Genomic DNA, 26529 nt, shown 5'->3' with positions numbered 1-26529 from the left:
TTGAATTCTTTTGAAAGGCTTACAAAAAAACTACATTTGAATTGTAATTCCATGCTATTGACAGGACTATTAATTGTAATGAAGTTAGCTTACCATGTTTACAGTATGATAATTGTGATAGAAATGTGAATTTTAGGCACAGAATATTTTTTACAATTGAACAAGGCAGTAGATTATACAAGCTTGGACAGAAAGTTAATAATGACACCAATTTTTTTTTTTATTGGAATTGTTTAGTACTGTTTTACCATTTGTTTACTGTAAAAAGTGTTTATACTTTCAATGAACAAATTGAAGTCTTGTGAAAGGTTGACAGGATAACTGGCATTAACTGTCAAAATAATTTCAAACTATTGAAGTTAGCTTACAGAATAAACATGTCAATCAACCCATATGATTTTTGCTGTAATATTTTTGTTTTGAAAAGTCACTGTGACTGATAGAAAAGTGATGGTTTTAGCAACATTTTAACCTGTCTGAATGCTAATAATCATTTTGCGTCGACTTTGTCCTGGACCTACCAGGGCCTGCGGCCCCTGGACCCTGGCTACTAGGTTTTTCTGATTTCAAAAGTTGGCAGGTATGTGTTCACAATCATCAGCTGGTCTGCTAACTGCCCCCCTCCAGACATTTGGCTCAGCTTTGTCTTAAAAATCTTAAAAGCAAAATCACCATCTGCGTCGCTGTGGCTTCTCTGTGTACTCAAAGTGTATGATGGAAAGAGGAGGGGCGGGAGTTATTATGCAGGTGGCAGATATAATTAGTTGGTCGTTGGGCAGATTTGCATGTTTTCACAAAAGGGAAGTAGCTGGTTGTGTGTGTGTGTGTGTGTGTGTGTGTGTGTGTGTGTGTGTGTGTGAGTGTGTGTGTGTGTGTGTGTGTGTGTGTGTGTGTGTGTGTGCATTTCAAAGGTTCTCAAACAGCTGCAGCATAAACTTGTCTCCCGGTTTGTTTGCAAGTAAAAACGGACCAAATAAAAGTGAAATAATGACTTAAGCTGTATTACGCGCCAAGCCAGCACTCGCAGTGAATGACACACGTTTCTGTGAGACATTTTTAGCATCAACAGCTCCCACGCAAACACCATGAGTTAAATTTAGAACAGCCTACTCTGGCTCGGTGCGTTAATTGGAAAGAATGAATGAATGAAACTGATTGAGTGTACAGTGAGAACCCTCCCACGTTGCACCACAATGTTTCTCTCACCCACGCAGCTACCCCACATTGTGTCATCAGCCGCTCTGTGACTCAGTATTCTCATCTTGATTGACTCCTTGCTCTGTGTGTGTGTGTGTGTGTGTGTGTGTGTGTGTGTGTGCAGATGCCAGGATGTCAAGGCCAGCTGAGGTTGACAAACTAGGGGCTGACTCACCACTGGACAGCACAGGTGAGAGCAACTTACATTGAATAACATAAACATTATAACAATAACTATACTGAACAATATTCAAGAAAAACATGTCGTGTCGCATTAATAGTATTAAAGTTAGAGATTGTCATTCCTCACTTCTTTCGTTTCCTTCCCATGCAGAATCAGAGCGCAATGGATCTGAATCGAATCACCAGGTACATTCAACTGATCATTACTTCCTGTTCATTCATAGTTTGAAACTTATAACATTTGTATGCACGTACAACACTTAAGACCTTCAGTATATCAGTATGTGGAATTAAATGATGGAATGGATTAAGCAAAGCAATCAAACAATGTACTAATATGATTAAGGCTGAAACGACGCGTCGACGTAGTCGACGTCATCGGTTACGTAAATACGTCGACGCCGTTTTTGTGCGTCGGCGCATATTTACGTCACTCTACTTTACTGTCATGGCGGAGCGCAAAGCAGACGATGCGAGCGAGGGGAAAAAAGCACGCCAAAAGTCGTCAAAAGTGTGGGAGTATTTCAATAAACGGCCTAATAATGTTGTTGTATGCACACTGTGTCGAGCGGAAATGGCCTATCATAGCAGCACAACGGCTATGAACGAACATTTGAAAAGAAAACCCCCGACAGCGTTCTTGCCATCACCATCAACAAGTCAATCGTCCGCGTGCGTATACGTTGTCATTATTACACAAAAACATGAATGTGTCATTTGTATCTGCGTTGTAAATTCATAAACTAAAGCACCGTTTCGCTCTGAGAGGCGCGTTTGGCGTGCCTGTTCAGTGTTTACAAAGACGCGCTCCTCTTTAACGCTGTGGAGAGGCGGCGGCGGCGAGCGAGCGGCCAGGCGGGGCGCGCCGGGAGCGACGCCGCAATCGTGCCCAGGTGCGCGATCCGCGCAGTTGGAAGAGAAAAGACTTTGTGTAAAATTAAAAGATTGTAAACCTGGCAAAGCCGTCTGGCGTTCAGTCTGTCGGTCCTGAAAGAACCCCACGGCACAAGACGTGTCACAAACGCTAACGTTAATTAGTTGTGCAAATACCTTTTACAACATTAACAGTTACATATACTATGTACAAACCAACAATTAACTTTCACTTTAATCATACTATCATTGTTGTGTTATTAAGCAAAATAAGCAATACTTTTACTTTTGTTGAAATGTTTACACTGTACACTTTTTTGTATTGGATGTTTATCTTTATTTTTGCACATTTTAAAGCAAAATAAGCAATACTTTTACTTTTGAAATGCTTATACTATTCCAGAATATTAAGATTTGCACTGGATGTTTACTTTTATATTTGCACATTAAAAAGCAAATAAGCTACTTTTAATTTTGTTAAATGTTAAAAGTTTTAAATGTTGACATTGTTACAGAATATTTTGTCATGTTGTTGTCAATGTTGACTGACTAGTGGCCATACTTTTTTTTTTGTAAATAAAAGCCATGCCTTTTGAAAAAACTGGCCTACATTTATTTTTTCCTCTTCATTTTAAATAAAAAAAATAATCGGTAAAAGGAAAAATAATCTATAGATTAATCGAAAAAATAATCTATAGATTAACCGATTAATCGAAAAAATAATCTATAGATTAATCGATAGAAAAATAATCGTTAGCTGCAGCCCTAAATATGATCCACTTCAAGAAACTCTTCAAACTTAAAGTGTTTACAAAGTACAAAGAAGAAGAACCATGATAAACATTCTGAATTTATTTAACTCTTTCATTCTTTCACTCACAAAATAATCTTACTTATCTCAACATATGAAATGTAACTTACTTCACCAATTATTATTTATTTACTTATTTTATTGTGATTACTTATGGGGTATATTGTGAATACATTGAGAACAGGAAGTGAACAAAAGTTTCAGCAACTGTTATGTAAAAGAAAAGGGGTAGGATTAAATAAGCTCCGCTTCTTCCTACTCCTTTTCGAACATGTTGAAAAGAGAAACGGGAGATTGTGATGTATCATGTTGTATGCTTGCATGTTCCAAATAAACTCAAACTCAAACTCAAACTTTTTTCCCATAGAAAATAATGTAAAGGTAATTATGAGTTAATACTCTTTTCTAGCGAAAGTTAAAGCGACAAAGTCAGAAAAAAAAAATGTTTACTACTATTGAAAGTAGCGTGAAAAATCAATAAAATGTGTACTTATACCTTGATGAAGACTTTCACAGTTTTTAATGTATATGCATTGTTTAGTGTGCAATGTGTAAATATGTGCATAGTGGTGGTGTTATTATTTAAAACTCGTTTTTTTTAGTTTGCACTGCAACCACAGCGTTTATTACAAGTTATTATTGTACAAACCCCGTTTCCATATGAGTTGGGAAATTGTGTTAGATGTAAATATAAACGGAATACAATGATTTGCAAATCCTTTTCAACCCATATTCAATTGAATGCACGACAAAGACAACATATTTGATGTTCAAACTCATAAACTTTTTTTTTTTTTTTGCAAATAATAATTAACTTAGAATTTAATGCCTGCAACACGTGCCAAAGTAGTTGGGAAAGGGCATGTTCACCACTGTGTTACATGGTCTTTCCTTTTAACAACACTCAGTAAACGTTTGGGAACTGAGGAGACACATTTTTGAAGCTTCTCAGGTGGAAGTCTTTCCCATTCTTGCTTGATGTACAGCTTAAGTTGTTCAACAGTCCGGGGGTCTCCGTTGTGCTATTTCAGGCTTCATAATGCGCCACACATTTTCAATTGGAGACAGGTCTGGACTACAGGCAGGCCAGTCTAGTACCCGCACTCTTTTACTATGAAGCCACGTTGATGTAACACGTGGCTTGGCATTGTCTTGCTGAAATAAGCAGGGGCGTCCATGATAACGTTGCTTGGATGGCAACATATGTTGCTCCAAAACCTGTATGTACCTTTCAGCATTAATGGCGCCTTCACAGATGTGTAAGTTACCCATGTCTTGGGCACTAATACACCCCCATAACTTCACAGATGCTGGCTTTTCAACTTTGCGCCTATAACAATCCGGATGGTTCTTTTCCTCTTTGTTCCGGAGGACACGACGTCCACAGTTTCCAAAAACAATTTGAAATGTAGACTCGTCAGACCACAGAACACTTTTCCACTTTGTATCATCCATCCATCCATCTTCCTCCGCTTATCCGAGGTCGGGTCGCGGGGGCAGCAGCTTAAGCAGGGAAGCCCAGACTTCCCTCTCCCCAGCCACTTCGTCCAGCTCTTCCTGTGGGACCCCGAGGCGTTCCCAGGCCAGCCGGGAGACATAGTCTTCCCAACGTGTCCTGGGTCTTCCCCGCGGCCTCCTACCGGTGGGACGTGCCCTAAACACCTCCCTAGGGAGGCGTTCGGGTGGCATCCTGACCAGATGCCCGAACCACCTCATCTGGCTCCTCTCCATGTGGAGGAGCAGCGGCTTTACTTTGAGCTCCTCCCGGATGGCAGAGCTTCTCACCCTATCTCTAAGGGAGAGCCCCGCCACCCGGCGGAGGAAACTCATTTCGGCCGCTTGTACCCGTGATCTTGTCCTTTCGGTCATAACCCAAAGCTCATGACCATAGGTGAGGATGGGAACGTAGATCGACCGGTAAATTGAGAGCTTTGCCTTCCGGCTCAGCTCCTTCTTCACCACAACGGATCGATACAGCGTCCGCATTACTGAAGACGCCGCACCGATCCGCCTGTCGATCTCACGATCCACTCTTCCCCCACTCGTGAACAAGACTCCGAGGTACTTGAACTCCTCCACTTGGGGCAAGATCTCCTCCCCAACCCGGAGATGGCACTCCACCCTTTTCCGGGCGAGAACCATGGACTCGGACTTGGAGGTGCTGATTCTCATCCCAGTCGCTTCACACTCGGCTGCGAACCGATCCAGTGAGAGCTGAAGATCCTGGCCAGATGAAGCCATCAGGACCACATCATCTGCAAAAAGCAGAGACCTAATCCTGCAGCCACCAAACCAGATCCCCTCAACGCCTTGACTGCGCCTAGAAATTCTGTCCATAAAAGTTATGAACAGAATCGGTGACAAAGGGCAGCCTTTGCCCTTGTATCAGTCCATCTTAGATCCGCTCAGGCCCAGCGAAGCCAACTGCGTTTCTGGGTTTTCTCTTTCATGGGAGAGTTTGAACTTGCACTTACAGATGTAGCGACCAACTGTAGTTACTGACAGTGGGTTTCTGAAGTGTTCCTGAGCCCATGTGGTGATATCCTTTACACGCTGATGTCGCTTGTTGATGCAGTACAGCCTGAGGGATCCAAGGTCACGGGTTTAGCTGCTTAGGTGCAGTGATTTCTCCAGATTCTCTGAACCCTTTGATGATATTACGGACCGTAGATGGTGAAATCCCTAAATTCCTTGCAATAGCTGGTTGAGAAAGGGTTTTTCTTAAACTGTTCAACAATTTGCTCACACATTTGTTGACAAAGTGGTGACCCTCTCCCCCATCCTTGTTTGTGAATGTCATGGAATCTACTTTTATACCAAATCATGGCACCCACCTGTTCCCAATTAGCCTGTTCACCTGTGGGATGTTCCAAATAAGTGTTTGATGAGCATTCCTCAACTTTATCAGTATTTATTGCCACCTTTCCCAACTTCTTTGTCACGTGTTGCTGGCATCAAATTCTAAAGTTAATGATTATTTGCAAAAAAAAAAAAAATGTTTATCAGTTTGAACATCAAATATGTTGTCTTTGTAGCATATTCGATTGAATATGGGTTGAAAATGATTTCCAAATCATTGTATTCCTTTTATATTTACATCTAACACAATTTCCCAACTCATATGGAAACGGGGTTTGTGATATATTGTGGCAATATTGTACTGAACTGCCAGGACAATGATACGTAGATATATCCATCTACTGTTCTATAGTTAATTTTCCTCCTTCTGTGGTGGCATTGGACAAAAAAATAAAGCCGATACTAATTTACCATTTGGATACTGATTAACCTACTCAGTGGCCTAGTGGTTAGAGTGTCCGTCCTGAGATCGGTAGGTTGGGAGTTCAAATCCCGGCCGAGTCATACCAAAGACTTTAAAAATGGGACCCATTACCTCCCTGCTTGGCACTCAGCATCAAGGGTTGGAATTGGGGGTTAAATCACCAAAATGATTCCCGGGCGCGGCCACCGCTGCTGCCCACTGCTCCCCTCACCTCCCAGGGGGTGATCAAGGGTGATGGGTCAAATGCAGAGAATAATTTCGCCACACCTAGTGTGTGTGTGACAATCATTGGTACTTTAACTTTAACTTTAACTTTAACTTTAAGCTAAAGTTTTGTGGCTATGAGCTGTGTTTTTCCTTACAATGTTGCTTTGATTAAAAATTATTCAACCAAACGTTGAGATTCCACTGTAGATTTAACGACCTTCACTGGACACTTCATTAGGAACACCGTCACAATGTAATAGGACCAAACATAAGCATATGACATTTATTATTGGAATAGGGTTGTATTGTTTTAACAATATATTTTTATTATGGTGTTGTAGTTTGCAGTGCATAGTGTAAAAATACATCACACTGACCGATGTTTTTAATATTTTTGCCCTATTGCAGAAGTAACCCAATGCTAGTCGGGTCTCATTTGATTTCGCAGCTAAAATTGAATTGAATTCATATTGTGTTACATTAAAAGTTGTAATAAATGTCGGTAAACCGCATTTCCCTGTATTATATATGTGTTTGCTTTTTTAACGTCTTTTTCTCCTCTTAAAGGCCCAGTCAATGAAGGTTAATCCATTCTCCCTGTCGCCAAGCCTCAGCAGCAGCAAGGTGAGCGTGTTTTGTGACTCAGTGTGTGTGTGTGTGTGTGTGTGTGTGTTTGTCAGGCCGCGTGTTTGCCCACCTTTTGTGTTTTAACGTCACACGGTAAGTTGTGTGTCAGCAGCGTGAGAGCTCTGAATTCCTCTTTTGTCCCACCTCCGGCGGTCTTCAGCGTAAACAAACAGCAAACTGATGGCATTCCCCTTTTTCCCAGAACTCCCGTGCGGCGCCTAAATAACTCGTATGATGCTACAACTCGTTCTAAATTTGCATACGCTGCAGGCGAATGCAAATGAGCGAGCTGGAAGAAGAAGAGGAGGAGGAAATATAATAATAATAATAATAATAATACCTGGGATTTATATAGCGCTTTTCTAAATACCCAAAGTCGCTTTACATGTGTGTGTGGGGGGGGGGGGGACGATAAAAACAACTTTATTAGAAAAAATAAATAAATAAAAATAAAAATAAATAAATAAATAAGAGACACCTAGGGCAGGGTCAGTTTGGAAAGGCTAATGTGAAGAGGTGAGTTTTTAGGGTGGCTTTGAAGGTAGGGAGGGAGGGGGCATCTCTGATGTGCCTGGGGAGAGCGTTCCAGAGAGAGAGGGGGCAGCCACGGAGAAGGCCCTGTCGCCCCAGGTTCGGCGCCTGGTCTTGGGGACCTCAAGGAGGCCGGCATCACTAGACCTGAGGGAACGGGATGGGACGTGTGGCTGGAGGAGGTCAGAGAGGTAGGGTGGTGCCAGGTTATGGAGTGCCTTATAGGTGGTGAGGAGTATTTTAAAGTTGATTCTGTATTTGACAGGCAGCCAGTGGAGGTCATGAAGGACAGGTGTGATGTGCTCTCTGGAGCGGGTTCCGGTGAGCAGGCGGGCAGCAGAGTTCTGGACGTATTGCAGTTTGTTGAGGGTTTTGGAGGTGATGCCGTAGAGCAGGGGTGCTCATTACGTCGATCGCGAGCTACCGGTCGATCTCGGAGGGTGTGTCAGTCGATCACCAGCCAGGCATTAAAAAAATAGTCCTAAAAATGAGCGATCATAAATCTTCACTATGACGTCACTTTCGTCACTTGATTGACATTCGCGGCACCCGAGGGTCTTCTGAGATGACGCTGGCTGCTGCCAGCTCATTAAAATTACCGACTGGAAGGCGAGAAACACTTTATTTCAACAGACTCTGGCGCTGTACCTGTCGTCAAAACTCCAAAGACCGACTGCACAGTTGCACAGTTGCGCTAACAAAACGAGTCTCAGAAAGCTGGCGTGCACAAGCTAGCAAGCTACGGAGTTTGCCGACAATGTATTTCTTGTAAAGTGTATACAAAGGAGTACGGAAGCTGGACAAATTAAGATGCCAAAAACCAACCACTTTCATGTGGTATTGGACATAAAGGAGGACTTTTTTCTCCTCCATTCGAAAATGCGGACGTTTTTAGCACCACTGTCTAATTCCTATCAATGCAAGTCATCAGAATCAGGTAATACACCAACTTATATTCTTGTCTTCATGAAAGAAAGGAATCTATATGTGTTAAACATGCCTGTATTATCTTTAAACACCTTTAACTTATTAACAATATTAACTATATGTGTTAAACATGCTTGTATTATCATTAAACACCTTTAACTTGTTAACAATATTAACTATATGTATTAAACATGCTTGCATTATCATTAAACACCTTTAATTTATTAACAATATTAACTATATGTATTAAACATTCTTGTATTATCATTAAACCCCTTTAATTTATTAACAATATTAACTATGTGTTAAACATGATTGCATTATCATTAAACACCTTTAATTTATTAACAATATTAACTATATGTGTTAAACATGCTTGCATTATCATTAAACACCTTTAACTTATTAACAAAAACATATATTTCATAAATAAGTAAATATAAATGATATATATGAATGAGGTAGATCCCCACGACTTGATCAATTGAAAAGTAGCTCGCCTGCAGAAAAAGTGTGAGCACCCCTGCCGTAGAGGATGCTGTTGCAGTAGTCTAGCCGGGATGAGATGAAGGCGTGGATGAGGGTTTCGGCAGCAGAGGATGTGAGGGAGGGCCGGAGACGGGCAATGTTTCTGAGGTGGAAGAATGCAGTTTTGGTGATGTGGTTTACGTGGGGGAGGAGTGAAAGGGTAGGGTCGAAAATTACACCTAGATTGCGGATGTGGGTGGAGGTAGTGACAAGGGAGCCGTCGATGTTTAATGAAAAGTCCTGAGTGGAGCGAGTGAGGGAGTCGGGGCCAATGATAATTATTTCAGATTTGTTGCAGTTGAGTTTTAGAAAGTTTTTTTGCATCCAGGTTTTTATGTCTGTGAGGCAGGTGGTGAGGGTGGAGTGGGTGGCTGTGGTGATGGTCGTGGTGGAAATGTGTAGTTGTGTGTCGTCGGCATAGCAGTGAAATTGAAGGCCGTGGTGTCGGAGGATCTGACCGAGGGGTAGGAGGTAGATGGTGAAGAGTAGGGGGCCAAGTACTGAGCCCTGGGGGACACCGTGGGTGACTGGGGCAGTGGAGGAGGTGCAGTTGTTGGTTGAGATGAATTGCTGACGGTCAGAGAGGTAGGATTTCATCCAGGAGAGGGCAGTGCCGGATAAACCAAAGGAGGAGTGGAGGCGTGTTAGGAGGATGGAGTGGTTGATGGTGTCGAAGGCAGAACTGAGGTCGAGGAGGATGAGGATGGAGAGGGAACCAGAGTCGGCGGAGAGGAGGATGTCATTGGTGACCTTGAGGAGGGCAGTTTCTGTGCTGTGGAGTGAGCGGAAGCCGGATTGGAACTTTTCGTATAGGTTATTGTGGTGAAGGTGGGATTTGATTTGGGAGGCAACTGCACGTTCGAGAATTTTAGAGAGGAAGGGGAGGTTGGAGATGGGCCTGTAGTTGTTGGGGGAGTTGGGGTCGAGACCGGGTTTCTTGAGAATGGGGGTGATGGCAGCCAGCTTGAGGGCAGGAGGGACAGAGCCAGTGGATAGGGAGGAGTTAATTATAGTGGTGATGAGAGGTGTGTAATAATGCAGCTCTTTAGGCGTAACGCATACCTGCCAACTACTCCGGTTTTCCCGTAATTAGTACGGTTTTCATCAACCTATTCCGGGTTACGGTTGCAGTGATAAAAAATACGTTTTTTCATTAATTAAATTTTTTTTTTTTTAAAGTTTTATTCACGAAATCGCGTAACAACAATGACAATCGACACTGCTTCCCGTAACTTCCTATCGAGCCATTCCGAATGCCATGCGCGAGGCTATTTATAGCACCGCTGCCAAGCACGAGGCACCTGTTGCCCGTTGTTTCCAAACGAGCGAACGATCATGGAATCAGCCGGAGAAAAATCGCAAACGAGTCTTAAACCGAAAAGAAAACTGCAGTCATTCCGTGAAGAATATTCAAAAGCCTACCCGGGAATAATTATCCGTTCCAAAAAGGGTGAAAACTACGCGAATTGCACCTTGTGCAGACAAGATTTTTCGATCGGACACGGAGGAATTAGCGATGTAAAAGACCACGTTGGGACAAAAAAACACAAGTCTAATGCCGTTGCTAAATTTGGATTTTAGCCACAAAAAGGTAATGACACCAATGTTATCTATTGGAATTGTTTAGTACTGTTATACTGTTAAAAGTGTTTATACTATTTATGCTTTCAAGTCCAAGTTGAAGAAATCTTGTTACCGTATTTTCCGCACCATAAGGCGCCCTGGGTTATAAGCCGCGCCTTCAATGAACGGCATATTTCAAAACTTTGTCCACCTATAAGCCGCCCCGTGTTGTAAGCCGCATCTAACTGCGCTAAAGGAATGTCAAAAAAACAGTCAAATAGGTCAGTCAAACTTTAATAATATATTAAAACCAGCGTGATGTGGGCGCGCATGGAGTCGTATATCAACATGGACGGAGCTGCGTGAAAAAAGCCACCCGGCCTCTTCGCGTAAACTTAAACTTACCTTAACCACTCGCTCATCTTTTCTTCATCCATCCCTTCGAGTTAGCTTTTATGATGACGCCGGCTGGAAAGGTCTCTTTTGGCAAGGTCTTCCTTTTGAATATCACCATGGGTGGAAGTTTCTGGCCATTAGCATGGCAAGCTAGAACCACAGTGAAGGATGACTTCTCATTCCCTGTGGTGCGAATATTCACCGTACGTGCTCCCGTTGTATCCACAGTGCGGTTCACAGGAATATCAAAAGTCAGTGGAACCTCGTCCATGTTGATAATGTTCTCTGGCCGGATCTTTTTTTCAGCTATCTTGTTTTTACAATATGCACGGAAAGTAGCCAGCTTTTCTTGAAAGTCTTTAAGCAGTTGCTGTGAAATAGTAATCCGTGTGCGGATGGAGAGATTGCGTCTTTTCATGAACCGGATCCCTGTCGCTTAGTAGGAGCCATTTTGTGGTCTTTACAGATGCAAACACACAAAGGAAATGAAACGTACGGTAATATCCGCGCGCTTTTTCTTTTTCTACGCGGGCGGGTGGTTGCTTACAGTAGAAGAAGAAGCGCTTCCTGTTCTATGGGGGCGGGTGCTTACCTTGGCGGTTGCTTGCGTAGAAGAAGAAGCACTTCCTCTTCTACGGGGAAAAAAGATGGCGGCTGTTTACCGTAGTTGCGAGACCGAAACTTTATGAAAATGAATCTTAATATTAATCCATATATAAAGCGCACCGGGTTAAAAGCCGCACTGTCAGCTTTTGAGTAAATTTGTGGTTTTTAGGTGCGGCTAATAGTGCGGAAAATACGGTAAATGTTGACAGCATAACTACCAAAATACAGAAGTATGTCCTTAATATTTTTGCAGTGCTATTTCTGTTGAAAAGTTAAAATGATTACATTAGAGATGTGATGTGCCACTTTTCAAGTGTCTGATGGCTTCAATTAATTTTCATGAATTTTTCATATTTTGAATTCTTTTGAAAGGCTTACAAAAAAACTACATTTGAATTGTAATTCCATGCTATTGACAGGACTATTAATTTTAATGAAGTTAGCTTACCATGTTTACAGTATGATAATTGTGATAGAAATGTGAATTTTAGGCACAGAATATTTTTTACAATTGAACAAGGCAGTAGATTATACAAGCTTGGACAGAAAGTTAATAATGACACCAATTTTTTTTTTTATGGAATTGTTTAGTACTGTTTTACCATTTCAGAACTGCCAACTACTCCGGTTTTCTTGTAATTAGTACGGTTTTCATCAACCTATTCCGGGTTACGGTTGCAGTGATAAAAAATACGTTTTTTCATTAATTAAAAAAATATATTTTTTTAATGTTTTATTCACGAAATCGCGTAACAACAATGACAATCGACACTGCTTCCCGTAACTTCCTATCGAGCCATTCCGAATGCCATGCGGAAGGCTATTTATAGCACCGCTGCCAAGCACGAGGCACCTGTTGCCATTGTTTCCAAACGAGCGAACGATCATGGAATCAGCCGGAGAAAAATCGCAAACGAGTCTTAAACCGAAAAGAAAACTGCAGTCATTCCGTGAAGAATATTCAAAAGCCTACCCGGGAATAATTATCCGTTCCAAAAAGGGTGAAAACTACGCGAATTGCACCTTGTGCAGACAAGATTTTTCGATCGGACACGGAGGAATTAGCGATGTAAAAGACCACGTTGGGACAAAAAACCACAAGTCTAATGCCGTTGCTAAATTTGGATTTTAGCCACAAAAAGGTAATGACACCAATGTTATCTATTGGAATTGTTTAGTACTGTTATACTGTTAAAAGTGTTTATACTATTTATGCTTTCAAGTCCAAGTTGAAGAAATCTTGTTACCGTATTTTCCGCACCATAAGGCGCCCTGGGTTATAAGCCGCGCCTTCAATGAACGGCATATTTCAAAACTTTGTCCACCTATAAGCCGCCCCGTGTTGTAAGCCGCATCTAACTGCGCTAAAGGAATGTCAAAAAAACCGTCAAATAGGTCAGTCAAACTTTAATAATATATTAAAAACCAGCGTGATGTGGGCGCGCATGGAATCGTATATCAACATGGACGGAGCTGCGTGAAAAAAGCCACCCGGCCTCTTCGCGTAAACTTAAACTTACCTTAACCACTCGCTCATCTTTTCTTCATCCATCCCTTCGAGTTAGCTTTTATGATGACGCCGGCTGGAAAGGTCTCTTTTGGCAAGGTCTTCCTTTTGAATATCACCATGGGTGGAAGTTTCTGGCCATTAGCATGGCAAGCTAGAACCACAGTGAAGGATGACTTCTCATTCCCTGTGGTGCGAATATTCACCGTACGTGCTCCCGTTGTATCCACAGTGCGGTTCACAGGAATATCAAAAGTCAGTGGAACCTCGTCCATGTTGATAATGTTCTCTGGCCGGATCTTTTTTTCAGCTATCTTGTTTTTACAATATGCACGGAAAGTAGCCAGCTTTTCTTGAAAGTCTTTAAGCAGTTGCTGTGAAATAGTAATCCGTGTGCGGATGGAGAGATTGCGTCTTTTCATGAACCGGATCCCTGTCGCTTAGTAGGAGCCATTTTGTGGTCTTTACAGATGCAAACACACAAAGGAAATGAAACGTACGGTAATATCCGCGCGCTTTTTCTTTTTCTACGCGGGCGGGTGGTTGCTTACAGTAGAAGAAGAAGCGCTTCCTGTTCTATGGGGGCGGGTGCTTACCTTGGCGGTTGCTTGCGTAGAAGAAGAAGCACTTCCTCTTCTACGGGGAAAAAAGATGGCGGCTGTTTACCGTAGTTGCGAGACCGAAACTTTATGAAAATGAATCTTAATATTAATCCATATATAAAGCGCACCGGGTTAAAAGCCGCACTGTCAGCTTTTGAGTAAATTTGTGGTTTTTAGGTGCGGCTAATAGTGCGGAAAATACGGTAAATGTTGACAGCATAACTACCAAAATACAGAAGTATGTCCTTAATATTTTTGCAGTGCTATTTCTGTTGAAAAGTTAAAATGATTACATTAGAGATGTGATGTGCCACTTTTCAAGTGTCTGATGGCTTCAATTAATTTTCATGAATTTTTCATATTTTGAATTCTTTTGAAAGGCTTACAAAAAAACTACATTTGAATTGTAATTCCATGCTATTGACAGGACTATTAATTTTAATGAAGTTAGCTTACCATGTTTACAGTATGATAATTGTGATAGAAATGTGAATTTTAGGCACAGAATATTTTTTACAATTGAACAAGGCAGTAGATTATACAAGCTTGGACAGAAAGTTAATAATGACACCAATTTTTTTTTTTATGGAATTGTTTAGTACTGTTTTACCATTTCAGAACTGCCAACTACTCCGGTTTTCTTGTAATTAGTACGGTTTTCATCAACCTATTCCGGGTTACGGTTGCAGTGATAAAAAATACGTTTTTTCATTAATTAAAAAAATATATTTTTTTAATGTTTTATTCACGAAATCGCGTAACAACAATGACAATCGACACTGCTTCCCGTAACTTCCTATCGAGCCATTCCGAATGCCATGCGGAAGGCTATTTATAGCACCGCTGCCAAGCACGAGGCACCTGTTGCCATTGTTTCCAAACGAGCGAACGATCATGGAATCAGCCGGAGAAAAATCGCAAACGAGTCTTAAACCGAAAAGAAAACTGCAGTCATTCCGTGAAGAATATTCAAAAGCCTACCCGGGAATAATTATCCGTTCCAAAAAGGGTGAAAACTACGCGAATTGCACCTTGTGCAGACAAGATTTTTCGATCGGACACGGAGGAATTAGCGATGTAAAAGACCACGTTGGGACAAAAAACCACAAGTCTAATGCCGTTGCTAAATTTGGATTTTAGCCACAAAAAGGTAATGACACCAATGTTATCTATTGGAATTGTTTAGTACTGTTATACTGTTAAAAGTGTTTATACTATTTATGCTTTCAAGTCCAAGTTGAAGAAATCTTGTTACCGTATTTTCCGCACCATAAGGCGCCCTGGGTTATAAGCCGCGCCTTCAATGAACGGCATATTTCAAAACTTTGTCCACCTATAAGCCGCCCCGTGTTGTAAGCCGCATCTAACTGCGCTAAAGGAATGTCAAAAAAACCGTCAAATAGGTCAGTCAAACTTTAATAATATATTAAAAACCAGCGTGATGTGGGCGCGCATGGAATCGTATATCAACATGGACGGAGCTGCGTGAAAAAAGCCACCCGGCCTCTTCGCGTAAACTTAAACTTACCTTAACCACTCGCTCATCTTTTCTTCATCCATCCCTTCGAGTTAGCTTTTATGATGACGCCGGCTGGAAAGGTCTCTTTTGGCAAGGTCTTCCTTTTGAATATCACCATGGGTGGAAGTTTCTGGCCATTAGCATGGCAAGCTAGAACCACAGTGAAGGATGACTTCTCATTCCCTGTGGTGCGAATATTCACCGTACGTGCTCCCGTTGTATCCACAGTGCGGTTCACAGGAATATCAAAAGTCAGTGGAACCTCGTCCATGTTGATAATGTTCTCTGGCCGGATCTTTTTTTCAGCTATCTTGTTTTTACAATATGCACGGAAAGTAGCCAGCTTTTCTTGAAAGTCTTTAAGCAGTTGCTGTGAAATAGTAATCCGTGTGCGGATGGAGAGATTGCGTCTTTTCATGAACCGGATCCCTGTCGCTTAGTAGGAGCCATTTTGTGGTCTTTACAGATGTAAACACACAAAGGAAATGAAACGTACGGTAATATCCGCGCGCTTTTTCTTCTTCTACGCGGGCGGGTGGTTGCTTACAGTAGAAGAAGAAGCGCTTCCTGTTCTATGGGGGCGGGTGCTTACCTTGGCGGTTGCTTGCGTAGAAGAAGAAGCACTTCCTCTTCTACGGGGAAAAAAGATGGCGGCTGTTTACCGTAGTTGCGAGACCGAAACTTTATGAAAATGAATCTTAATATTAATCCATATATAAAGCGCACTGGGTTAAAAGCCGCACTGTCAGCTTTTGAGTAAATTTGTGGTTTTTAGGGGCGGCTAATAGTGCGGAAAATACGGTAAATGTTGACAGCATAACTACCAAAATACAGAAGTATGTCCTTAATATTTTTGCAGTGCTATTTCTGTTGAAAAGTTAAAATGATTACATTAGAGATGTGATGTGCCACTTTTCAAGTGTCTGATGGCTTCAATTAATTGTCATGAATTTTTCATATTTTGAATTCTTTTGAAAGGCTTACAAAAAAACTACATTTGAATTGTAATTCCATGCTATTGACAGGACTATTAATTTTAATGAAGTTAGCTTACCATGTTTACAGTATGATAATTGTGATAGAAATGTGAATTTTAGGCACAGAATATTTTTTACAATTGAACAAGGCAGTAGATTATACAAGCTTGGACAGAAAGTTAATAATGACAGCAATTTTTTTTTTAATGCAATTGTTTAGTACTGTTTTACCATTTGTTTACTGTAAAAAGTGTTTATACTTTCAATTAACAAATTGAAGTCTTGTGAAAGGTTGACAGGATAACTGGCATTAACTGTCAAAATAATTTCAAACTATTGAAGTTAGCTTACAGAATAAACATGTCAATCAACCCATATGATTTTTGCTGTAATATTTTTGTTTTGAAAAGTCACTGTGACTGATAGAAAAGTGATGGTTTTAGCAACATTTTAACCTGTCTGAATGCAATCAATCATTTTGCGTCGGCCTGAACCCCCCACCAGGACTTTGTCCTGGACCTACCGGGGCCTGCGGCCCCTGGACCCTGGCTACTAGGTTTTTCTGATTTCAAAAGTTGGCAGGTATGGTAACGTCATGTTTCTCCCTTTTATTTTTTTAGAACAAGATGGAAGAGTGTGGCGACATGACGCACTCCCACGGCCCGACCCCCTCCCAGACGGCCCTGCAACACACGCAGCTCATGCTGACCGGCTCCCAGATCGCAGGGGTGAGACGTCTCCAATCGCACGCTCGGCTCGGCTTTCCCGCTGCAAACTTTGCACTAACACTTTCTGCGCGCTCCGCTTTCCCGCCTCTTTGCGCCGCAGCTCACGGCTCTGTTGCCGCCGCAGCAGCAGCTTTTGTTGCAGCAGGCCCAAGCGCAGCTCCTGGCCGCCGCCGTGCAGCAGTCCAGCGCAGCGCACGCCGCTCACGCCGCCCACGCTGCCGCCCAGGCCAATCAGCAAGCTCAGGCGGCCGCCGCGGCCAATCAGCAAGCCCAGCAGCAGCAGCAGCAGCAAACGCAGCAGGCGGGACAAACAGGCCAGCAGCAGGCGCAGGGTCAGGGACAGAACACGCAGGAACACACTGCCCAAAGCGTCCCTGCCCCGCCTCCTCCGCCCCAGCTTACCCTCTCTCAGCCAATCCAGCTCACCGCCCAGGTACTGGCAGCCAATCAGAGCCACCTGCTAATGATTGAGGGCGCAGTGGTGGGCTACCTACAGCCTTGTTTCACATCGCATGCTTTTCCCCCTTTCCCTTCTCTCCGTTCCTGCTCCCGTTCTCTCGTACTGACTTCCAATGTTCTCGTCATCATCAGGACATCCAGCAGTTGCTGCAGCTCCAGCAGCTGGTTTTGGTGCCCGGGCACTCCCTCTCGTCTCCTGCCCAGTTCCTCCTCCCGCAAGCGCAGCAGGGACAGCAAGGTAGTGTGACTGGAGCATTCTTGAGGGTGCAACTAGAGATGTCCGATAATGGCTTTTTTGCCGATATCCGATATTCCGATATTGTCCAACTCTTAATTACCGATTCCAATATCAACCGATACCGATATATCCAGTTGTGGAATTAACACATTATTATGCCTAATTTTGTTGCGATGTCCCGCTGGATGCATTAAACAATGTAACAAGGTTTTCCAAAATAAATCAAGTCAAGTTATGGAAAAAAAAATGCCAACATGGCACTGCCATATTTATTATTGAAGTCACAAAGTGCATTATTTTTTTTAACATGCCTCAAAACAGCAGCTTGGAATTTGGGACATGCTCTCCCTGAGAGAGCATGAGGAGGTTGAGGTGGGCGGTAGAGATGCGCGGATAGGCAATTATTTCATCCGCAACCGCATCAGAAAGTCGTCAACCATCCGCCATCCACCCGAACTAACATTTGATCAGAACCGCACCCGCCCGTTGTTATATATCTAATATAGACGATGCAAGGCATTAGTGAGGTTATAAAGCTTTTGCCTGTTAAAGAAAGGAGACTGATCCAATGCAGCACAGACATTCGCGTGCCACGCTGTCACGGCCCAGACGCACACCAGCACGCAATCATATGGGAGCCGCGCTGAGCGCACCTCCAAGCGCGTCTCGCTGCCGGCGACGGCCGGGTATGGGCCCGACGCTCCAGCGCCATCCATTTTCAGGGCTAGTTGATTCGGCAGGTGGGTTGTTACACACTCCTTAGCGGGTTCCGACTTCCATGGCCACCGTCCTGCTGTCTATATCAACCAGGGTGAGCCCCACCCCTTTCGTGAGCGCACTGCGCGCGGAGTGACCCCTGTTACGCGCCCCCGGCAACAGGGGTGGCGGGCAGGTAAGCTGCGCGGGCGGAGCGCGCGGAGTGACCCCTGTTACGAGCCCCCGGCCACGGGGGTGGCGGGCAGGTAAGCTGCTTACCTGCTGCGCGTGACGCCGGCCGCGGCGAAGGCGGACGAGGCGGGGTGTCGGTGCGGTGGGCGCGGTGGTGACCCTGGACGTGCGTCGGGCCCTTCTCGCGGATCGCCTCAGCTACGGCTCCCGGTGGGGCCCTCTCGGGGGAAGGGGCCTCGGTCCCGGACCCCGGCGAGGCGTCCCTTCTCCGCTCCATAAAAGTGTCCATCTCTTTTCTTTTTTTTTCTTCTGTTGTGGCATATGCTGCAGGTGCCTGCTCGTTTTTCGTATGTGGGTAACAACATTTAACTATGTATATATATTTACGAATTGGTTTAACTGCCACCCGCCTGAATCTATTTAAAATCTAATTTTTTTTTTATTTCAACCGCCCGACCCGACCCGACCCGCGGATAAAATCTAATTTTTTTTAATTTCATCCGCCCGATCCGCGGATAATCCGCGGACTCCGCGGTTGTGCCCGCAAACCGCGCATCTCTAGTGGGCGGGGTTGGGGATAGCGGTGGGGTGTATATTGTAGCGTCCCGGAAGAGTTAGTGCTGCAAGGGGTTCTGGGTATTTGTTCTGTTGTGTTACGGTGCGGATGTTCTCCCGAAATGTGTTTGTCATTCTTGTTTGGTGTGGGTTCACACATATTTGTAACAGTGTTAAAGTTGTTTATACGGCCACCCTCAGTGTGACCTGTATGGCTGTTGACCAAGTATGCTTTGCATTCACTTGTGTGTGTGAAAAGCCGTAGATATTATGTGATTGGGCCGGCACGCAAATGCAGTGTCTTAAAGGTTTATTGGCGCTCTGTACTAGGGATGTCCCGATCCGATATTTGGATCGGATCGGCTGCCGATATTTGCCAAAAATTGCGTATCGGCAAGGCATGGGAAAATGCCGATCCAGATCCAGTTTAAAAAAAAAACTCCGGTCCGTGTTTTCCAACGCACCTATTTAAATAATACATTCCACTTTTCTGCTGCGCCCTAATTTCCGTTCCGCATTTTCCAGCACACCTTCAACACATCCACAATTCTCACGCAGTTGCTTTTAGCTGCTGGCATTACACGACAGGCTCTTCTCACTCTTTCCTGTGTCTCCCTCTCACAGACAGCGAGCGCACCTTCTTACACACGTCACATACTGTCACGTCACACGTCACATACTGTCACGTCATACGTCACATACGTATACGTCCTCTCCCAGCAGAGAGCGAGGTAGCGGCATGGCTAACGTTAGCTGTGATGCTAGCGCAGCCGCTAAGGTGTCTATGCCACGCACAAAATCAAATAAAAAAATAAGCGCTTAACAATTTTTGACACACGGACACGACAGAGACAACAGTTTTCGTCATCATTGTTCAAATATTGTGACGTCTGTCGAGACGCTTATTTCCATTCGGTGCCACACGTCCACACCATCAAAATGGCAAAAATTTCCATATCAACACCGTATGAAAATATTAGTGATTTTTTTAGTTGTGATTTCCTTCTCTGCATGAAAGTTTAAAAGTAGCATATATTAATGCAGTATGAAGAAGAATGTTTTAATGTAGACATGCAAGCCTTGAAAGAAAATGTTGAAAATCAAGACTACATTTCCTGCAAATGGGTGCATTTCTACCCTATATTTTAACTTTAGATTTATTGTCATATCAAACTCTTTTGGCTGTCTTTTTGACACTTACATCCGGCGCCCCCCTCCACACCCCGGATTATAAATAATGTAAATAATTCAATGTGATTATCTTGTGTGATGACTGTATTATGATGATAGTATATATCTGTATCATGAATCAATTTAACTGGACCCCGTCTTAAACAAGTTGAAAAACTTATTGGGGTGTTACCATTTAGTGGTCAATTGTACGGAATATGTACTTCACTGTGCAACCTACTAATAAAAGTCTCAATCAATCAATCAATCAAAACACATAGAATCATCATACTGCTGTGATTATATGCATCAAGTGTTCATTCAAGGCTAAGGCAAAATATCCACATATATATTGTGTATCGCAATATGGCCTTAAAATATCGCAATATTAAAAAAAGGCCATATCGCCCAGCCCTAGTTCAATGATGCCATTTCTGTTTGTCATGTATAATTTTGTCTATTTTGTGTTTATCCTTGAATAAACAGGTCAGTTTCTTGTTACCAACCATTGTGTATTATTCAAACTCCCCTAATTCAGCTGGCTAGTTGTTATCAAGAGTACTAAAACCCTTTTCAACATGATTCTGACAACTAAGTAGGCTAAATAACTTGAAACTTTAATACATGCTCGGATAGGCCAGTATCGGTCAGTATCGGTCAGTATCGGTATCGGATCGGAAATGCAAAAACAATATCGGTATCGGATCGGAAGTGCAAAAACCTGGATCGGGACATCCCTACTCTGTACTTCTCCCTACGTCCGTGTACCACTCCGTACAGCGGCGTTTTAAGAAGTCATAAATTTTACTTTTTGAAACCGATACTGATCATTTCCGATATTACATTTTAAAGCATTTATCGGCCGATAATATCAGCAGTCCGATAATATCGGCAGTCCGATATCATCAGACATCTCTAGGTGCAACCATTTGTCGACATAGTCGTGGCTTCATCACTCATGTTTCCCCGAAAGGACGCGAGTCAGCACCGCCACTCGCATCGACATCGCGGGTGAAAACATGTCAAGTGTGGGAATATTTCCTCCTATTTTTGTTGAGAACATGAATACCTTGCTCATTTTGCAAAGCAAATCCTGTTTTTTATGATATTACATCTGTAATAGTCAGTGGTGTGCCGTCAGGGCCAGCAAGGCCTTCTCTGCTGGCCTAACATAACCAGAAATCACGATCGTAATTAAAGATAAAAGTGATTTTTAATTTACTTTCCCTAAATATATAAAAGTATTCATATCCTCTTCATGTCATATTATGCTGCTTCCAGCGCTGTTGTTTTTAGGTTATAAAGTTTTTATCCAATCAGAATTCAGCGAGCTTATGTTGCCATCATGCCATGCTGTACCAAATCTGCCCGAAGCCTTCAGAATCAACAATGCTGGGCGGACACTCTAACCCACTAGTCAGAGGTGGGTAGAGTAGCCAGAAATTGTACTCAAGTAAGAGTACTGTTACTTTAGAGATTTATTACTCAAGTAAAAGTAAGGAGTAGTCACCCAAATATTTACTTGAGTAAAAGTAAAAAGTATGTTGTGAAAAAACTACTCAAGTACTGAGTAACTGATGAGTAACATACACACACATATCATATATATATATATACAGGTAAAAGCCAGTAAATTAGAATATTTTGAAAAACTTGATTTATTTCAGTAATTGCATTCAAAAGGTGTAACTTGTACATTATATTTATTCATTGCACACAGACTGATGCATTCAAATGTTTATTTCATTTAATTTTGATGATTTGAAGTGGCAACAAATGAAAATCCAAAATTCCGTGTGTCACAAAATTAGAATATTACTTAAGGCTAATACAAAAAAGGGATTTTTAGAAATGTTGGCCAACTGAAAAGTATGAAAATGAAAAATATGAGCATGTACAATACTCAATACTTGGTTGGAGCTCCTTTTGCCTCAATTACTGCGTTAATGCGGCGTGGCATGGAGTCGATGAGTTTCTGGCACTGCTCAGGTGTTATGAGAGCCCAGGTTGCTCTGATAGTGGCCTTCAACTCTTCTGCGTTTTTGGGTCTGGCATTCTGCATCTTCCTTTTCACAATACCCCACAGATTTTCTATGGGGCTAAGGTCAGGGGAGTTGGCGGGCCAATTTAGAACAGAAATACCATGGTCCGTAAACCAGGCACGGGTAGATTTTGCGCTGTGTCACCAGCAGATGACATGGCACCCCAAACCATCACTGATGGTGGAAACTTTACACTAGACTTCAGGCAACGTGGATCCTGTGCCTCTCCTGTCTTCCTCCAGACTCTGGGACCTCGATTTCCAAAGGAAATGCAAAATTTGCATGGTTGGGTGATGGTTTGGGGTGCCATGTCATCTGCTGGTGTCGGTCCACTCTGTTTCCTGAGATCCAGGGTCAACGCAGCCGTCTACCAGCAAGTTTTAGAGCACTTCATGCTTCCTGCTGCTGACCTGCTCTATGGAGATGGAGATTTCAAGTTCCAACAGGACTTGGCGCCTGCACACAGCGCAAAATCTACCCGTGCCTGGTTTATGGACCATGGTATTTCTGTTCTAAATTGGCCCGCCAACTCCCCTGACCTTAGCCCCATAGAAAATCTGTGGGGTATTGTGAAAAGGAAGATGCAGAATGCCAGACCCAAAAACGCAGAAGAGTTGAAGGCCACTATCAGAGCAACCTGGGCTCTCATAACACCTGAGCAGTGCCAGAAACTCATGGACTCCATGCCACGCCGCATTAACGCAGTAATTGAGGCAAAAGGAGCTCCAACCAAGTATTGAGTATTGTACATGCTCATATTTTTCATTTTCATACTTTTCAGTTGGCCAACATTTCTAAAAATCCCTTTTTTGTATTAGCCTTAAGTAATATTCTAATTTTGTGACACACGGAATTTTGGATTTTCATTTGTTGCCACTTCAAATCATCAAAATTAAATGAAATAAACATTTGAATGCATCAGTCTGTGTGCAATGAATAAATATAATGTACAAGTTACACCTTTTGAATGCAATTACTGAAATAAATCAAGTTTTTCAAAATATTCTAATTTACTGGCTTTTACCTGTATGTATATATATATATATATATATATATATACACACTATATATGTCATGTCTGTGTGATCATGTTTTGTTTTAGTAATGTTCGGTTTAAATTTTGGACTTTTTGTGCACTTTTGTTTTGTTTTGTCACCATAGCAACCATTAGTTTCACCTGTCACGTCACGCACCTGTTCCACGTTTGGACTCATTGTGCACTCCTGTCACCATAGCAACCATTAGTTTTCACCTGTCACGTCACGCACCTGTTTCACGTTTCGAGTCACGCACCCGCTTTCACTAATCATGTCCATAGTATTTAAGTTCATTCATTTTCTGTTGTTCGTTCTGACGACGCACCCCATATATGCTTCTGCACACCCTTATGATCCTTGCTGCTCCTTTTTCATGCCGGTTCCATGCCAAGTAAGTTTTTGTTTCTCAAGCCACAGTTAATGTTTTGTTTAATTGTTCATAGTTTCCGCCACTGTGCGTGCTTTTCATTTGTACTTTTTTGCTATAGTCTTTTGGTTTCATAGCTTATTCTCCGCCATTGTGCGCGCTTTTTGTTTGATCTTTTTTTAATAAATAAATCATGTACCTTGGTTCCCGTCTCGCCCGTGCCAACTTTCCGTTGCATCCCGGAAAAGCAAACTCCCCAGACCAAGTCCTGACAATATATATATATATATATATATATATATATATATATATATACACACACACACATATATTATATTTATTTATTTTGCCGTTTTTGTTTACATGTTAAAGGTGTTTTAATGAATATACATGCATGTTTAATACATATAGATTCCTTTCTTTCATGAAAACAAGAATATAAGTTGGTGTATTACCTGATTCTGATGACTTGCATTGATTGTAATCAGACAGTAGTGCTGATAACGTCCACGTTTTCAAATGGAGGAGAAAAAGAGTTCCTCCTTTCTGTCTAATACCACATGAAAGTGGTTGGTTTTTGGCATGTCATTTGTCCAGCTTCCATATTGGTTTTTATACACTTTACAAGAAATACATTGGCGGCAAACTCCGTAGCTTGCTAGCTTGTTTGCGCTGGCTTTCGGAGACTCTTATTTTGAAAGCGCAGGCGCGATGGAGCGGCACTTTTATTGTGAAGACAGGAACTGTGCAGTCAGTCTTTAGGCTTTTGACGGGATGTACGGTTGAAATAAAAAAGTATCTTTTTTCCTTCACACTTTTGATTGATTGATTGAAACTTTTATTAGTAGATTGCACAGTACAGTACATATTCCGTACAATTGACCACTAAATGGTAACACCCCAATAAGTTTTTCAACTTGTTTAAGTCGGTTTATGTGACCCCTGGCTCTGTTTGATTGGTCCAACGTCACCAGTGACTGCATCTGATTGGTGGAACGGAGTGAACGTCACCAGTGACTGTATTTGTTGAAACGCAGGCACTATGAAGGTCTGTCTGACGGACCAAAACAAACAAAGCGTGCATTAACAGATCGATAAAAAATAGTAGCGAGTAGCGAGCTGAATGTAGATAAAAGTAGCGGAGTAAAAGTAGCGTTTCTTCTCTATAAATATACTCAAGTAAAAGTATGTTGCATTAAAACTAGTCTTAGAAGTACAATTTATCCCAAAAGTTACTCAAGTAGATGTAACGGAGTAAATGTAGCGCGTTACTACCCACCTCTGCAACTAGGCCACTGAGTAGTTGAAGACGCTTTAGCGGTACAGGAAGTTGTACACCTAGTGGCGTTTTATAGGTACTGCTGTTATTAATACCCTGTGTGCTGAATTTTAGGTGTATTTACTTACATGCTCAAATTAACTTTTGTCTGTAATTAATGTCAAATTTAATAGACTGAACACTCATTCTATGTTGCAGTTCTATGAATATCATCACACATTTCTCTTTCTGCTATGCTGCGGTGGCATCACCATACCTGCCAACTACTCCGGTTTTCCCGTAATTAGTACGGTTTTCATCAACCTATTCCGGGTTACGGTTGCAGTGATAAAAAATACGTTTTTTCATTAATTAAAAAAAAATATTTTTTAAAAATGCGCGAGGCTATTTATAGCACCGCTGCCAAGCACGAGGCACCTGTTGCCATTGTTTCCAAACGAGCGAACGATCATGGAATCAGCCGGAGAAAAATTGCAAACGAGTCTTAAACCGAAAAGAAAACTGCAGTCATTCCGTGAAGAATATTCAAAAGCCTATCCGGGAATAATTATCCGTTCCAAAAAGGGTGAAAACTACGCGAATTGCACCTTGTGCAGACAAGGTTTTTCAATCGGACACGGAGGAATTAGCGATGTAAAAGACCACGTTGGGACAAAAAAACACAAGTCTAATGCCGTTGCTAGCGACACAAGTGGAAAACTTTCAACGTTTTTCGGATTTTAGCCACTAAAAGGTAATGACACCAATGTTATCTATTGGAATTGTTTAGTACTGTTATACTGTTAAAAGTGTTTATACTATTTATGCTTTCAAGTCCAAGTTGAAGAAATCTTGTTAAATGTTGACAGCATAACTACCAAAATACAGAAGTATGTCCTTAATATTTTTGCAGTGCTATTTCTGTTGAAAAGTTCAAATGATTACATTAGAGATGTGATGTGCCACTTTTCAAGTGTCTGATGGCTTCAATTAATTTTCATGAATTTTTCATATTTTGAATTCTTTTGAAAGGCTTACAAAAAAACTATATTTGAATTGTAATTCCATGCTATTGACAGGACTATTAATTTTAATGAAGTTAGCTTACCATGTTTACAGTATGATAATTGTGATAGAAATGTGAATTTTAGGCACAGAATATTTTATACAATTGAACAAGGCAGTAGATTATACAAGCTTGGACAGAAAGTTAATAATGACACCAATTTTTTTTTTAATGGAATTGTTTAGTACTGTTTTACCATTTGTTTACTGTAAAAAGTGTTTATACTGTCAATTAACAAATTGAAGTCTTGTGAAAGGTTGACAGGATAACTGGCATTAACTGTCAAAATAATTTCAAACTATTGAAGTTAGCTTACAGAATAAACATGTCAATCAACCCATATGATTTTTGCTGTAATATTTTTGTTTTGAAAAGTCACTGTGA

At 42.0% G+C, this 26529-nt stretch overlaps 1 protein-coding gene across 1 annotated transcript in view; it reads left to right on the top strand.

The window, feature by feature from the left end:
- pou2f2b (POU class 2 homeobox 2b) overlaps nt 1-26529 on the top strand; it is a 169103-nt gene that overhangs the window by 119974 nt on the left and 22600 nt on the right. Inside the window, exons 2-7 of the mRNA XM_061947519.1 lie at nt 1322-1387; nt 1532-1566; nt 7122-7178; nt 16958-17065; nt 17166-17498; nt 17657-17762. Coding sequence (XP_061803503.1) covers nt 1322-1387; nt 1532-1566; nt 7122-7178; nt 16958-17065; nt 17166-17498; nt 17657-17762 — 705 coding nt within the window. The remainder of the gene's footprint in view (nt 1-1321; nt 1388-1531; nt 1567-7121; nt 7179-16957; nt 17066-17165; nt 17499-17656; nt 17763-26529) is intronic.

Source organism: Nerophis lumbriciformis, linkage group LG04, assembly GCF_033978685.3.
Source record: "Nerophis lumbriciformis linkage group LG04, RoL_Nlum_v2.1, whole genome shotgun sequence".
In the NCBI taxonomy this organism is placed as follows: Eukaryota; Metazoa; Chordata; class Actinopteri; order Syngnathiformes; family Syngnathidae; genus Nerophis; species Nerophis lumbriciformis.
This window is presented reverse-complemented; position numbering and strand designations above follow the sequence as displayed.